The following is a 14,957-nucleotide window of genomic DNA, read 5'->3' as shown; positions in this document are numbered from 1 at the left end:
TATTGCTATTGAATTGTAGTGGACTAAAAACCGAATGTCAAAAACGGCAAAATGTGTTTAATGAATAAAACCCCTAAACATTTTTTTTATTTTTTTTTTGCTATAGCAGTGTCAAATGCTTCTGAAATCCTGCTGGTTCTTTTATTATATTACTACTATTTTTTTCTTTTTCATCAAATGAAACACATTTTTAAATTATTACATTTGAGACTTTGATGGACAAGGGTATAGAAACCCAATATAATGCTGTGGTTTTCTCTGAGACAATGCTCCTATAGTAAGAGCATACATTAATCCGTGCAGACCTCTGTAGGCAAAAAAATGGGTCACTGTAGTTGTGAGTGCCACTAAAGCGTGGCAGTGTACAAAAAATGTAACGTGCTTCATAAATTTACTCAACTATATTTCAGCAGTCTTAATTGCCATTCATTTATCTTTCTAGTATTTCACATCATATGCCATTCTTCATCCTATATTTTATTTCAGACAATTTTTCATTAAAGGACCACTATAGTGCCAGGAAAACACTCGTTTTCTTGGCACTATAGTGCCCTGAGGGTGCCCCCACCCTCAGGGACCCCCTCCTGCCGAGCTCTGGGGAGAGTAAAGGGTTAAAACGTACCTTTCTCCAGCGCCGGGTGGGGATCTCTCCTCCTCCTCCTCTCCGCCTCCGATCCTCCCTTTCGGCTGAATGTGCATGCGCGGCAAGAGCTGCGCGCGCATTTAGCCGGTCTCATGGGAAAGCATTTACAAACATTTTACATTCACCATATTTACCATTATTCGTCTTATATGTAGTATTACCCTGTGTGCCATTATTCCATCCCTTTTGGCCGCTGCCAAAACTGTGCAGATATTTTGTTTGTGGCTGTGAAAGTATGTTTCGGGGTTTTGTTTTTGTTTCTTTGTTTTATAGGTTGGTGTGTGTCGATTTTGTTTTTACGTTCTTCTTTATTTTTACCCTGGTGAATGCAGTTTCTGCAGCCTGTCCTATACATAGTGTCAGTTTAATCACCAGGCAACCGAAATTGTGTTACCACAAATTTAGAAAAGCCAAGTCTTGGTCAGCTGTTTTTTTTTTGGGGGGGGGGAGGGGGGAGGGTTGAGAGTCTGTTTTGCCAAAAGCTTGCATTTTCTTTATTCATGTTCGATATAAGATGACCTAAGCATCTGATTACTGTCCTGCCAATAGTTTGATATTCAGCACTAAGTGTTCCATTTTGTAATTTCCTATACCATGCCAAGCGTCACAATTTCAGCCAAAATTATAGGGCTCGGAGTATATTATTTTGACCTAGTGTTTCCTATTAAACATTGTGTTATAGATGAATTTATATATTTTTTTTCATTTTCCGCATTTGATTCCTGTGTTCCCCACATTCTTTTTTTTCCCCCAGATAACTGTATCTGCTACTGGCTTTGGGTTTTCCAATAATTCCCCTTTTTTTTGTTGTTGCTAGTAGCGTTTATAACTGTTTATATCAGGGGTGCCCAAAGGGTAGATCCCCAGATATTTTAAAACTATAGTTTCCATGATGCTTTTCCATTCTAAAGGCATTCCAAAGTCATGGACATCATCATGGGAATTGTAGTTCTACAGCATCTGGGGATCTACCTTTTTGGGCACCCCTGGTTTATATTATTAAAACAAAAGTAAATCCGAATTTAAGGTAAAAGTGGACCCTGAATTGATTATTACCACGTTGCAGGGTGTGGTGTCTTTTCACAGAGAAGCCGTAATCTCCATCGAGCCTAGTATGTGACCTTGCCAAAACAATGGAATTGCAAAATGTGATGAAGAATAAAATATCTAGTTAACAGAAATAAATAAGTAGATTTTTTATTTATTACATATCCTCTTCCTTTACTTTAAACAATCTCATGTTGTCTTAATTTGTACTGGTAGTTGATATACTTCAAAGACACATGCACCATCTCCCTCTAGTGGCTAAGATTTGTAATCTCCTAACAATGGTTTGTGTGTTTTGTTATCTAATTGAGATGCAGAGTTAAGATTACGGAATCAAAAGAGACAACAGTCCCGCCAGGCTGTTCTTTAATGCATAACTGACAGTCAGTTTTTGGGACCTAAGTCCACCTCACCAATGTTGAGTATCTTATATTATATTACCATGATTTATTATCTGTGCTCCTTCCTCGATCTGCAATTTATTTTTATTTTTTTATTTTTTATAAATCATCAATACAGATTGCAGCATATTTTCCTTAATCTGTGTCCCTGTTTCTAGGGTGGTGCATGATTAATTCTGCGGCAAACCATTCTCTGTAGATCTGGGATTATTGAGTCATTTGGCTGATTATAACAGCAGGAGTTGATGCATGAATAGGGGTTTTAGTCAAAAGGGCTTTAATGTGTATCTGCAATAAGACATCTTTACAAAACCCCTGTCCATTATTGGTGGAGGAAAAGCGATCACAAATCTGTAGTTTTCTATTTCACATCATGATTCTTTGTAACGGAATACTCTGTCTTTCTACTATAGGTTTGCAAATAAAGTCTGGGTTTTATGTTGGGTATAGCAACATCTTTCCATTAAATTATTTAATTTATAGTCCAGTGTAGCAGAATATATTTCTACAGCCAGATGAGTAGAGCAATGCTTGTATCACATTCAATTTACCAGTCGCTAGATAGAAGCGTGTGTATTTTATAATGTAACCTCTGTTTCTCTTGTCTTCATCATCTTTCGTGTTCGTTATCCGCTACGTTCGACTTGGAATCTAGAAACAGAAAAAATAAAGCAAACGGTTAACCAAGAGGCAACATCATTGTGGCTTATCATAAACCCTGACAGTATACTCATTCAAATAATTAATTCTATTAATACTGATATGCCAAACACCCTAAGCAGCAAACGTCTGTCAAATCAATAGTTATGTATATGTATTCATTCCCAGTATTACACATACAAAAGTCTGTGCGTTGAATTATTTATGGTGCCATTAATCTGACAGAAACATTAAACTCCATTGTGAGCCGTGGGTTTAACAGTTTCAGGGCTGGTGGAATCAGGAAGTTGTTATAGGGTATGAAAGAATGAAGAACCCCAGGCTTTTCAACACAATACAGGGAATTGTCCTACCTATCCTGGTAGTGACTGTAATATTCACCTATGGGCCATTTTCCATACATTGTATATATTATTACTTTAAAAAAAATTGTATAAGAATTGGATTAATTTAGCCCCCCAAAAAAGGAAAAGAAAATTAAATAGAATTCTATTAACAGCTTATCACCTCGGTGGCAAAACCACTATACTGTCTCTAAGTAGCATGAAATTCAAATATTGGATTACACCTTTGAATTTATTATGGTACATTGCCTATTTCCCAGTAAATTGTATTTTTTCACACAAAGGGAAGCAAAGCCATGTTAGATACGAAATATACTCACATTTGAAGTTCCTGAATTTCCTGCAAAACATAAGGCTGTGTAGGACTTGCAGAGAGCACTCCCCCAAACCAGGAAGTGATTGATGTTCTTATAGTGTCCATCAGATTACAGTACTTTTCCAATAAGCAGTGGTTTATGGGAATAGCTAGGCTTTCTGGCAGTTTCTGCATTACAAAGTAATGGCTATACCAGGGATAGGCCACCTTCGGCACTACATCACCCATAATGCTCTTACACCCATAATGCTGGCAAAGCATCATGGGAGGTGTAGTCCAAAACATCTGGAGTGCCAAAGGTTGCCTATACCTGGGCTCCGAGAATCTTTGTGAGAATCTTGGAGAACAAAAAGGAAACACTGGAAGATCGGGAATAGAATGAGTTGGCTTGTAAACAAAAAACTAGTGTCCACAGGGACTAAGACTGAATTTGAAGTCTCTAATTTAGTTCTAGTCCTGTTCCCTTATAGCGTTATCGTTTACATGTGTTTGATGCCAGTGGCTTCTGTTCACTTGAGAAAGTATTACTTAATGTTTTCAAAGTATAGACAGTGATCCAATTAATTAATTATGTTAATTTTTCATGTATTTAGTAAACAGAGCTAATAAAAGCAGCCTTTTCAAACAGTTTCATTCCAATAATATGTTTGTTTGAAATCTTTATAAATGTAAATATATTTAATGGCCTAAAAGGAATGACCACACATTTCCTCGAAGTCAGCTTTAGTAGGTTGGTTTGTGTTGGTCAATACTTACGGTGTTGTTTGGTGGTAGAATATTTGTAATATAGTATTTATATATGGCTGTTCCCTTTATTTGTATTTACACTTGAGCAGATTATGTTTTCCATTGCATAATTTGCAAATGTGGATTATAATTAAAGTCACGCTACAGTATGCAAGTGACGTCTATTTTTTAATTTATGTATTATTATTTAGATAATACTTTCAAAAAGATATAATTTTTTTTCTTGGAGGGAAATTCAATTTTGGTCATCAGAACTGGCAAAAATATAAAAAAAAAATCCCTTTTACAGTTAAATGTCTCTTAGAAATGAAAATATCTGTGCTTAAATATCTAATTTATTACTTTCTAAAAAGAACCTTGCATGTTGGATGCTGTAGTGTCATATTTTCGAAGGGTCGGTGCCTGATAAATACCGTATTCACCCGTTGATAGTTGCACACCAGCAATTAGCCACTCAGAACAATTAGCACTTTCAATATGCCTGCTAATTATTGCAATTAGACCTCCTAGTCTTTCGGCAATGGGGGTTACACACTAAGATTTCCTTACACTTGTATTTTGGGTTGTAAAGACTCAAGGAATGTTTAAACATTTGGCAAATTAAGACAGTAATTTCACATACAAATCTCAAGTGCCTTTGCCTGAACTGGAGGATACATGTTTATCTTTGGGTTCTCTAGATCACAAAAAAATATTTAATGAATATTTGTGTTTGTTGAGAGAAGGAGGACATTGTCAAACAAACTGGGTTATTTGAATTATCAGGAATTCAAAGCAATTTCAAAGTGAATTTCAAATTGTAGGCCAAAATAAATGAAAACAAAGGTAACTTTTGAGATTTGTTTTTGGTTATTTTGCCATAAAATCAAAAGTTCAGTTTGCATTCCTGGCAATTAATACTGTATCAATTAATTATCTGGCACCCTCGAGAGTATTCATTAAGAGAGGATTTGTGGAATATTAAATAAGGACTTGCAAATTTTATGACATTACTATCCAAATTGGAAAAATAAGTGTCTAGCTCATCTATTTAACTAGGTTAGCTCTTTTGAACTTTTATTTCATATCGGTTCTCTACAATTCCTCAGTTTGTAAGTAAAAACCCTATATTGGGGTAAACCATACCCCTACAATTGTTACACCTTCCCACTCTTAAAATTAAAGTGTCCCTCTTTGTCCATTTGAAATGTTGGGATGTAAATGCACCACATTTAGTACATTCACTGTGTAATGCCATCAGTGCTTTCAATAGTCCTGCAGATTTTAGAATTCATAGAGAACTCCGATCACCTTTAGTAAAACAAACATTAGGTATTCTGGAGCTCCTCTGTGTTCTGCGCCCAGAATCGGACCACTTTCTCAGTGTCAGTGATGAGATACCGTAATCAAAGAAGCTCTTAAGCAGGAAAAGAAAACAGGGGATAATTATGCATAGCAATAGTCTTTGTGAATAGTAACATTACACGTGTTAATTTGAAACAGAAATGCCTTTATATATTTTTATTTTTCACAAGGTTTGCTCATTCATCTGTCACTGTATTAAGGTTCTCTTTGAATTGATTAATTTGCACCTGTTCGGTTTATGATTTTGGCACAACTAGGGGAAGCTATTCTATGACTTCCTCTGTTTCACTGTGCAGTTTAATTAGATGATTTATATTACAGTAGAAGTGCTTATTACGGGCTGCTGTGTTTTTTTTTGCTTTGTTGTTTATTATTTTTTTTTATATATATATTTCTTTTTTTATGTGATCTCTCACTACTCCGCAGTAGTATAACGCTCTGCACTGTTTTGGCAATCTAGTGATGATGATGATGATGAAGGACTCTGCCTTTGCTTTTAGACACTAATGAAGCCTGAAAGCTTTTAAACATGACAAAAACTTCCCAGAGTTTTCTGATTTACGTTTTTTTATTTTTTATTGCCAGTGGAAACCGCAGCCCTGGCAGCGGGACTGGCGTACGGATCACCGCTGAGAATTACTGTGCCACTTTATGGGAGCGAAAAGCACTAAAATGAAGGGAGATAATTCTTCTCCCACTCACAGACTATTTCCTGGCAAAATATAGATTTATTGTATCTGTCTGACACTCCATAAAAGAAATAAAAAAAATCAAGTATAATTGTGCATTCTTGTGTACACGAAATTGATGTTTCAAAAAAAATATTCTTACATTTAAATGGAAAAAAATATATATTCTTGATTTGTTAGCATCCGTACCAAAATCTCTTCTGTCGTAATGCCTGATAGAATAACTATTTCCTGTAAGCTAATCAATATTTTTCTAATTTAGAGATTATGCTATATTTAAGTGTTCTTGCATAGCAAGACCACTTAATGTTATCTCACATATATATTATTATTATTATTCTTATTATTCTTATTATAGCCAAATTTGCCACCCTAACTCCTCCCACAGTTTTTACACTACATAGACAAAAATATACCAAAACGTGCAGATTGTTCCCGATCGGATTGCTATTACTTTGTGGAACGTTTCGCCGAATGGTTCACGGAATATCGTCGTTCTTGTGGCGAAATTTGTCCCATAGGAATGAATGGCAAAGCTAGAGTGGGAGCTGGCAAAAGCTGAAAAATCAGGACATGATTTCTAAACTGCCACCACTCCCTCATTTTCAGGCCCACCTACACAAATCTTATATCAAAACGTTCAGCTATCCCTTCTGCCACTAGAAATGTCCACGGCTAAGCCATAGTCCTGATAGTTTTCACAATATGACCATTTGTTTGCAACTCACGCCTTCCATTGACATTCATTGAAACTCCACTCTGCAAAGCTCACATTTGAAGGGCAATTTCTAAACTGCGACTGTGCCTTCATTGTTAATATCTCAGAGACATACTATACATCAAAATGTAGGTCTGGGTCTTGTGATTCTCACAATATAAAGCTCTTCACTGTAGGAATTATAGTTTTTAAAATACGACCGTTTGAAGATGGCAACCGCCAAAATACTCTGACCTGTGCAAGGCTGCAGCAGCAAGTGATGTCATAGACAAAGCCTTTTACACCTGCTAATTTTTTATAACTGTATGTTTTAATGTAACTGTGAAGCACTTTGGGCAACAACGTTGCAATTAAATGTGCTATATAAATAAATAATAACAGTTACTCCGCCCACTCCAGTTGTAGACTACTGATGGAGGCAAGAACACTTCACACAATTTCCCCAGAAATTGTAGCTTTTCTAGTTCTTATTCTTATTCTTATTATAGCCAAATTTGCCACCCTAACTCCTCCCACAGTTTTTACACTACATAGACAAAAATATACCAAAATGTGCAGATTGTTCCCGATCGGATTGCTATTACTTTGTGGAACGTTTCGCCGAATGGTTCACGGAATATCGTCGTTCTTGTGGCGAGATTTGTCCCATAGGAATGAATGGCAAAGCTAGAGTGGGAGCTGGCAAAAGCTGAAAAATCAGGACATGATTTCTAAACTGCCACCACTCCCTCATTTTCAGGCCCACCTACACAAATCTTATATCAAAACGTTCAGCTATCCCTGCTGCCACTAGAAATGTCCACGGCTAAGCCATAGTCCTGATAGTTTTCACAATATGACCATTTGTTTGCAACTCACGCCTTCCATTGACATTCATTGAAACTCCACTCTGCAAAGCTCACATTTGAAGGGCAATTTCGAAACTGCGACTGTGCCTTCATTGTTAATATCTCAGAGATATACTATACATCAAAATGTAGGTCTGGGTCTTGAGATTCTCACAATATAAAGCTCTTCACTGTAGGATTTATAGTTTTTAAAATATGACCGTTTGAAGATGGCAACCGCAAAAATACTCTGACCTGTGCAAGGCTGCAGCAGCAAGTGATGTCATGGACAGGGCCTTTTGCACCTGCTAATGGTTTGTATAACTGTATGTTTTAATGTAACTGTGAAGCACTTTGGGCAACAACGTTGCAATTAAATGTGCTATATAAATAAATAATAACAGTTACTTCGCCCACTCCAGTTGTAGACTACTGGTGGAGGCAAGAACACTTCACACAATTTCCCCAGAAATTGTAGCTTTTCTAGTAGTATATCTTCTTTTATGAAGGACATCTACTAGGTAAATATTATAAAACTATATTGAATAGCACTAAACCAATGTGTAATATTTATTGTCTAGCAGTAAATGTCTGTATGTTCGAGATACTAACGTCTGTTATTATGTACCTGAGTAAGTGATTCAGGTTGATATGTTAAATTCCATAAGTTAGGGATATTTCACATACATTTAAGAATATAGTCTTTTCTACCTATGCAGGATGTCATTCCAGATATTACTCTTGTGTTTGATAATCCTTTACAGAAATCTCTTCTTTAATGTCATATTTTTTTTTAGAGCATAATAAAGTCACGCATGATAGAGGGATCTAACAAGCTAAGATTTTTTTTTTAAATATTTGTATTATTTATTTTGTGAATTTGAAAAATAAAAACATCTAAAATTTACTGTGAATTCCTAACTGTTCTGACTTTAGAGAATATCTGTGTATCACAATATGTTAGATGTGAAACCAAACAATGGTCCCAGGTTTGGGCTAGTCCGAAATATAACTGCTAAGAGACATGCCGCTATCGAGTTATATGGAGAGGCCGATTCCTGATTTCAGAGTCTTCTTTTTTTTTTTTTATAGGTACCACAGAGCGTGTCTGTCTAATCCAGGGCACAGTCGAAGCCCTCAATGCAGTCCATGGGTTCATTGCAGAGAAAATTCGTGAGATGCCGCAGAATGTGGCCAAGACCGAACCCGTCAGCATCTTGCAACCACAAACCACGGTGAATCCAGACCGAATTAAACAAGTACGTGTAAACTTCTATAGATCTAGATAGTGAGAAGTAGAATGTCTTGTAAAACTATTAACACATATAATAACGTTATGAGGCACCTTTGCTGTAAACAGACCAAGCCAACAGCAGTAACAAATATTTAGTTATCCTTGACCCAAGCAGGTCCAACATCAAAACCTCTGGAGCCACCAATAGCCAGAGTCCCCGAGCCAGATCCCGCTTGTGTTAACTACAGGTCCCATTACTCTCGGCTAATAGCCGATGGATGTTGTAGTACATTAAGCTGGTGTTTACATAAGTTGCATATCCCTGTGCTTGTCCTAGCATTTGCTTTGGAATGTGCTCTGTAAACTGATATATTAATCACGGGCTATTTAAAGACAGTTTGATACTCTGCAAGATTAGTGGCCCTTGATGTTTGAGATGGGAAGGCTTGTGTCGACGTCCTGAACAAACCAACAGCATTGTTCCCAGTTTTCAATGGGAGTCAAGATAAAGCATCACTTCTAACACATTTTAATATTTTTCATCCTCGGTCTGACACTTATTGGGCTTTATAAATGTATGTATTTGAATAACAAGACCTAGTCTCTCCCTAACCATTCACATTGATTCACAACAGCTTTACACTGCACTTACTAATCTAAAAGTGAAGTTAAAAATTACCAATTTGAGAACAGAACCGTCCCAGGGAATTTCACTATATAGTCACTTCTTGGCTTTGTCTGTTTCATTTATATGCAATTCTCAGTCTATTAAACTTCTAATGTTAGCAATGGCTTCTATATTGAATATCTGCTAATTATGCCGAGGTTAATAATTATTAAACAAGCTGCACATCCCTCTATTGTGTTGTAACATATTGTCTCACGTAACAGGCAGATGTGCTGTTAGTATATGAGACTACTATTATCACACAATAGGGTACCAGCCACCCTAATTACAATTCTGTGTTACAGGGTGAGACTGGCTCCTGTTTGTTTGATACAATCCATCTAAAACTGATTTTACTTGGACTTGTGAATATGAGTTTGTTTCTTTCTTTTTATTTAATTCTATTTTTTTTATTTTTATTTTTTTTTGCTTTTGTTACCAGTTGAGATTTGTTTTATTTTCGATCACGAATCCGATCTCATCCATCCTCCTCTCCACCCTTGCTGTTCCCAGGAATGATTTTTAATTTTATCCTTTTATTTTCCTCCCCTTCCCTCCCTTTCTTTAATTTAACCCCTTCGTTGTCAGACAAGTCTGTGGTTCTATTTTTAATACCGAACAGGCCGTCTCTTGCAATGAACGGGTAATTTTATTACTATAGCTGACTGGATTTTGCTTCTGACCCTGCTTTGTTCTGCAGACATTGTCATCATTACCACCAGCCACCAAGTCCTCCCCATCTGACCCCATGACCATCTCCAGAGCCAGCCAGGTACTGTACCATTCTCCATGTGCCATATTATTTCACGTAGAGAAGCATAGCTCCATCTACATGTTAGATGTCATCCTTACTTCAAGTGGGATAGAGGCCTTATGGACGTATTACTAACTATCTCATAGCTAGACCATAGATTTTATTGCAGATATACACGTACATTGTACAACTTGTTTGTTGCAACTTGTTTGTTACAACCTTACAACTTTTGTCAGTAATGTTTTAGTTTGTTCAATATGATTTGTTTTACCACGTTAGACGAATGAATGTAACTGCAAAATACTTTTCTGTTTTCAATAACAAAAAATACATTTGTGTACTCATTTGTGATCACATTTTTTCATGTATGTAGCTGTAATCCCTTGATACACATTATGGGTTATCCACTAATCATTGCACTGGGGAAAATTAACAAAGGGATTGTAGGCCACAATAGGTGAATCTGAGATTTAGAAAAAAAAAATGTTTTATTATTTTTAGAAATCAATTATTCTTTCATTTATAGAATAAACCACAAAAGAGATTTTAAATATTTAGTGTATGCTATAGGTAGACTCCAAGCACTATAACGTTCAGTGATTGAAGTGGTTATTGTGCCTGGAGTCTGTATGCATTTTGATATGAAACGCTGCACTTGCCGAATTTAACCATTTGGCTGGCAGAGGTGTAACTGCACCTTCGGCACTGTCTGTCAGAGACTTTATTAGCCAGCCCGGAACAGATTTTTCAGACTGGCTAATGTCCATTCTGTGCAAATTGTTTTGCCCAGTGTGCTATTCTTTGGCTGAAAACGGTCAGCTTCTGCTCTCAACCAATGAATATTAACTGGATCGGCTGCTGCAGCTCTTCACAAGCCAGAAGTGCATACCTCAGGAGGAAAAAGAGCCTTAAAGCCAGATGGGGACCCAGGTCATTTTGCAAACCGTTACTAAACCATTTGCCCCATTACTGGGAATTGGACTATAGTACTCCTGGCATCATAAGTACTACAGTGGGCTGTAGTGGTTATGCTGAATTAGCAACTCTTTAAGTACTATACGACAGTTCATAGAAGATTTATGTTACAATGATTAGTAAACCTGACAGTAAAAGATAGCTGACTTATTTAAAGCGGAATTATGCCCCATAGACAGATGCAGAGACACCTTTCCCCCACCTCTATACTGAATGAACACTGGTGCGTTAGGAATACAAAACTGTTTTCCTAACACTTTAGTCGGACCTAGTTATAGAGCCTCCCTCTTCCAATAAATTTTAATAAAGTATTTTTACTAATCTTTTTCCAGTGCCGAGGTGTCCTCTCCCCTACTGCAATGTCATGGAGGAGGCATGGCCTCCACGATGGTCCAATCCAATGCATCTTTTAGAGAACCATTGGGGGCCTGATGTGCATGCGCGGTGAGTGCCATGCAGGCATCCAAGCTGCCCCGTATGACAGCTTCACATGAACTAGTTTTACTCAGGAAGACAGCAAATAGAGGTTTACTTAACCCTGCAATGTAAATAATTACAATGTTTTACATTGCAGGTTTAAAATGACAGGACCACTGCACCCAGACCACGTCATTTAGATAAAGTGACCAGGGCTCATTTAGTACTTCTTTCAAATAAAATTAAAATTATCTTAGAACTACTTGATTCAGTGGAACAGATGTACAAAGCCAGTAAAAATAACTAAATCATAGACCTTATTTCAGCGTAGAATTAAAAGGCACACTCATCCACCGCTTTCTTGCAATCGTACCTTTTACATCATTGCATTTTTTGTTATTTTACATGTAAAGTCTGTCCACTGTGCTGCACAGCTCCTGCAGATCCACAAGGATAACTTGCACAGTGTAAGCAGGTACAGCATGTAAATAAGAAAGTTATGCTTCTCAAGTTATATCATAAGGTAATGGAAATGTAGTGAAAGATAATGAAATCAGCAAGGATTTGAAAGGTACAATTGTAGGAACACTAGAATGTTGTTATGGTGCTTAGTTTTCCTTTAACCCCTTTAACCCCAACATGTGTGACATGTCATGATTCCCTTTTATTCCATAAGTTTGGTCATTAAGGGGTTAAATTAATGGCTGTCCAGTCTAGTTCAAGCAACCTTGCAGTCAAGTTATGCAGCTGTACAATAATTGTAAAAGGACGTGCAACAAAAACCAAGCAAAGTATGAGATGAGTGAGCGACAATGACAGAGTGCAGATTTTTTTAAATTACACTACTTTGAGGATTTTAAAATCGTAGCTTTATTGAACATTATGTGGTTTATTGAGATTAGGATTTTTTTTTTTTTATTTATTTATTATGTACTTTTTTGCAAAATATCTTGCACAGTAGCTCTGGACCTCCCTCAGTTACAGAAGTCTCCACAAAAAAAGTCCACTAAACAATTTAATCTCCTCTTTATCGTAATTTTGATGGTCAAACTTGACACATCGTGTGAAAAAATATACTAAAACAACATTGCGGTGACAGATTTTGATAAAACACTCTAGACTAGAGGCTTAAATCCTAAACTAGGTAATGCAAATTTAATGGGACAATAAAGTCACCAAAACAACTTTAGCTTAATAAAGCAGTTTTGGTGTATAGATCACGTCCCTGTAGTCTCAGCCATTTAGGAGTTAAATCACTTTGTTTATGCAGCCCTAGTCACACCTCCCTGCATGTGGCTTGCACAGCCTTCATAAACACTTCCTGTAAAGAGTCATCTAATGTTTATACTTCTTTTACTGCAAATTCTGTTTAATTTAGAATGGCTTGTCTCCTGCTCTGTGAATATTGAATAACTTGCTAAACCCTGCAGGAGCCTCCTGTTTGTAATTAAAGTTAAATTTACAGAGCAGGAGATAAAAATGTTTAAAGTTTGAAAGTGTATTTTGTTTTCATGCAAGCGCTGCAAGTCAAAGCCAGGGGAGGTGTGGCTAGGGCTGCACAAGCATAAACAAATGTGCTCTAAATGGCAGTGATTAGAGCAGTGAAACGTTAGATGCATGATCTATACACCAAAACTGCTTCACTTAGCTAAAGCTTTTCTGGTGTTCCGGGAGGGATAAGCCAAATGGCAAATGATTTAGGTAAACTAGAAAAATGGTCAGAGTTGTGGCAACTGACATTTAATGTGGATAAGTGCAAAATAATGCATCTTGGACGTAAAAACCCAAGGGCAGAGTACAGAATATTGGATAGAGTCCTAACCTCAACATCTGAGGAAAGGGATTTAGAGGTAATTATTTCTGATGACTTAAAGGTAGGCAGACAATGTAATAGAGCAGCAGGAAATGCTAGCAAAATGCTTGGTTGTATAGGGAGAGGTATTAGCAGTAGAAAGAGGGAAGTGCTCATGCCATTGTACGCAGTACTGGAGACCAGAAGGATATTGATACTTTGGAGAGAGTTCAAAGAAGGGCTGCTAAACTGGTTCATGGATTGCAGGATAAAACTTACCAGGAAAGGTTAAAGGAACTTAACATGTATAGCTTGGAGGAAAGACGAGACAGGGGGATATGATAGAAACATTTAAATACATAAAGGGAATCAACACAGTAAAGGAGGAGACTTTTTTTTAAAGAAGAAAAACTACCACAACAAGAGGACATAGTCTTAAATTAGAGGGGCAAAGGTTTAAAAATAATATCAGGAAGTATTACTTGCCCAGCGGCAGTCTGTGCTTCCTGTATCTCCTGTAGTGTTTAGAATGTGTTCTGTCCTGCTCTGGCTATAGCCTTCTAAATTAAACAGAATTTGCAATGAAAGAAGTTAAACATTAGATCTCTCTTTACAGGAAGTATTTAGGAAGGCTGTGTAAGTCACATGCACGGAGGTGTGGCTGGGGCTGCATAAACACAGTGATTTAACACTTAAATGACTGAGAATTGAGCTCTGAAACTGCAGGAGCATGATCTATACACCAACACTACTCCATTAAGCTAAAGTTGTTTTGGTACCTGTAGTGTCCCTCTTGCCTAGAAGCCTGACTTCTGAGTTGTGTGTGTGAAGGAAACGTTGTGTGTCTGTGTGGGGTGTACATGTTGTGGCTCAATGTTATTGTATGGGGGAGAAACAGTGTGCCCCCTCTTCTGATTACCTTTTCTCAGGACGGGGTATGAACCCTGGTGGTTGAGCTCAGAGGGAGCACTTAGTCACCTGACAGAGGTGCACACTACATGCTCCCTCAGTGCAGTGATGGAGTGCAGAGCCAGGCAAGGCGATCTTTTGATCACCCTGCCGTCTCAATCAGGGTCTCTGAGTTAGAGCCAAGACTCTGGGTCCTGACAGGTGTCAGCAGGGCCGTAGGCAACTGCCTTGGCCCACCTAATTGTTAATCCAGCTCTTAAGGGGCATGAGACACACCAGTGTGCTATGGTAACTGACTAAAAACCACTAGTTTAGGCAACTGTTTAGGCAACTGTTTAGGTAACTGACTAAAAACCACTAGTTTAGGCAACTGTTTCAATTAAATTGAGGGACCAAGTACTCTGAGAGGTAAATGATGGGAATCCTTTCACACAGCTGAACAATGACATATCTGCTCAGCAAAGCCTTTATCA

The 14,957-nt window shown here is 37.4% G+C and overlaps 1 protein-coding gene across 6 annotated transcripts in view; it reads left to right on the top strand.

The window, feature by feature from the left end:
- Positions 1-14,957, top strand: part of NOVA1 (NOVA alternative splicing regulator 1) — a 100,238-nt gene that overhangs the window by 77,911 nt on the left and 7,370 nt on the right. For 5 of the 6 annotated variants that reach the window (XM_063439573.1, XM_063439568.1, XM_063439572.1 and 2 more), the window contains exons 3-4: positions 8,829-8,995; positions 10,338-10,409. In XM_063439573.1, coding sequence (XP_063295643.1) covers positions 8,829-8,995; positions 10,338-10,409 — 239 coding nt within the window. The remainder of the gene's footprint in view (positions 1-8,828; positions 8,996-10,337; positions 10,410-14,957) is intronic. The other variant, XM_063439570.1, reaches the window with a different exon arrangement.

Source organism: Pelobates fuscus, chromosome 13 (genome assembly GCF_036172605.1).
Source record: "Pelobates fuscus isolate aPelFus1 chromosome 13, aPelFus1.pri, whole genome shotgun sequence".
Lineage (NCBI taxonomy): Eukaryota > Metazoa > Chordata > Amphibia > Anura > Pelobatidae > Pelobates > Pelobates fuscus.
The sequence above is the reverse complement of the archived record's forward strand: the minus strand, read 5'-3'. Positions and strand labels throughout refer to the sequence as shown.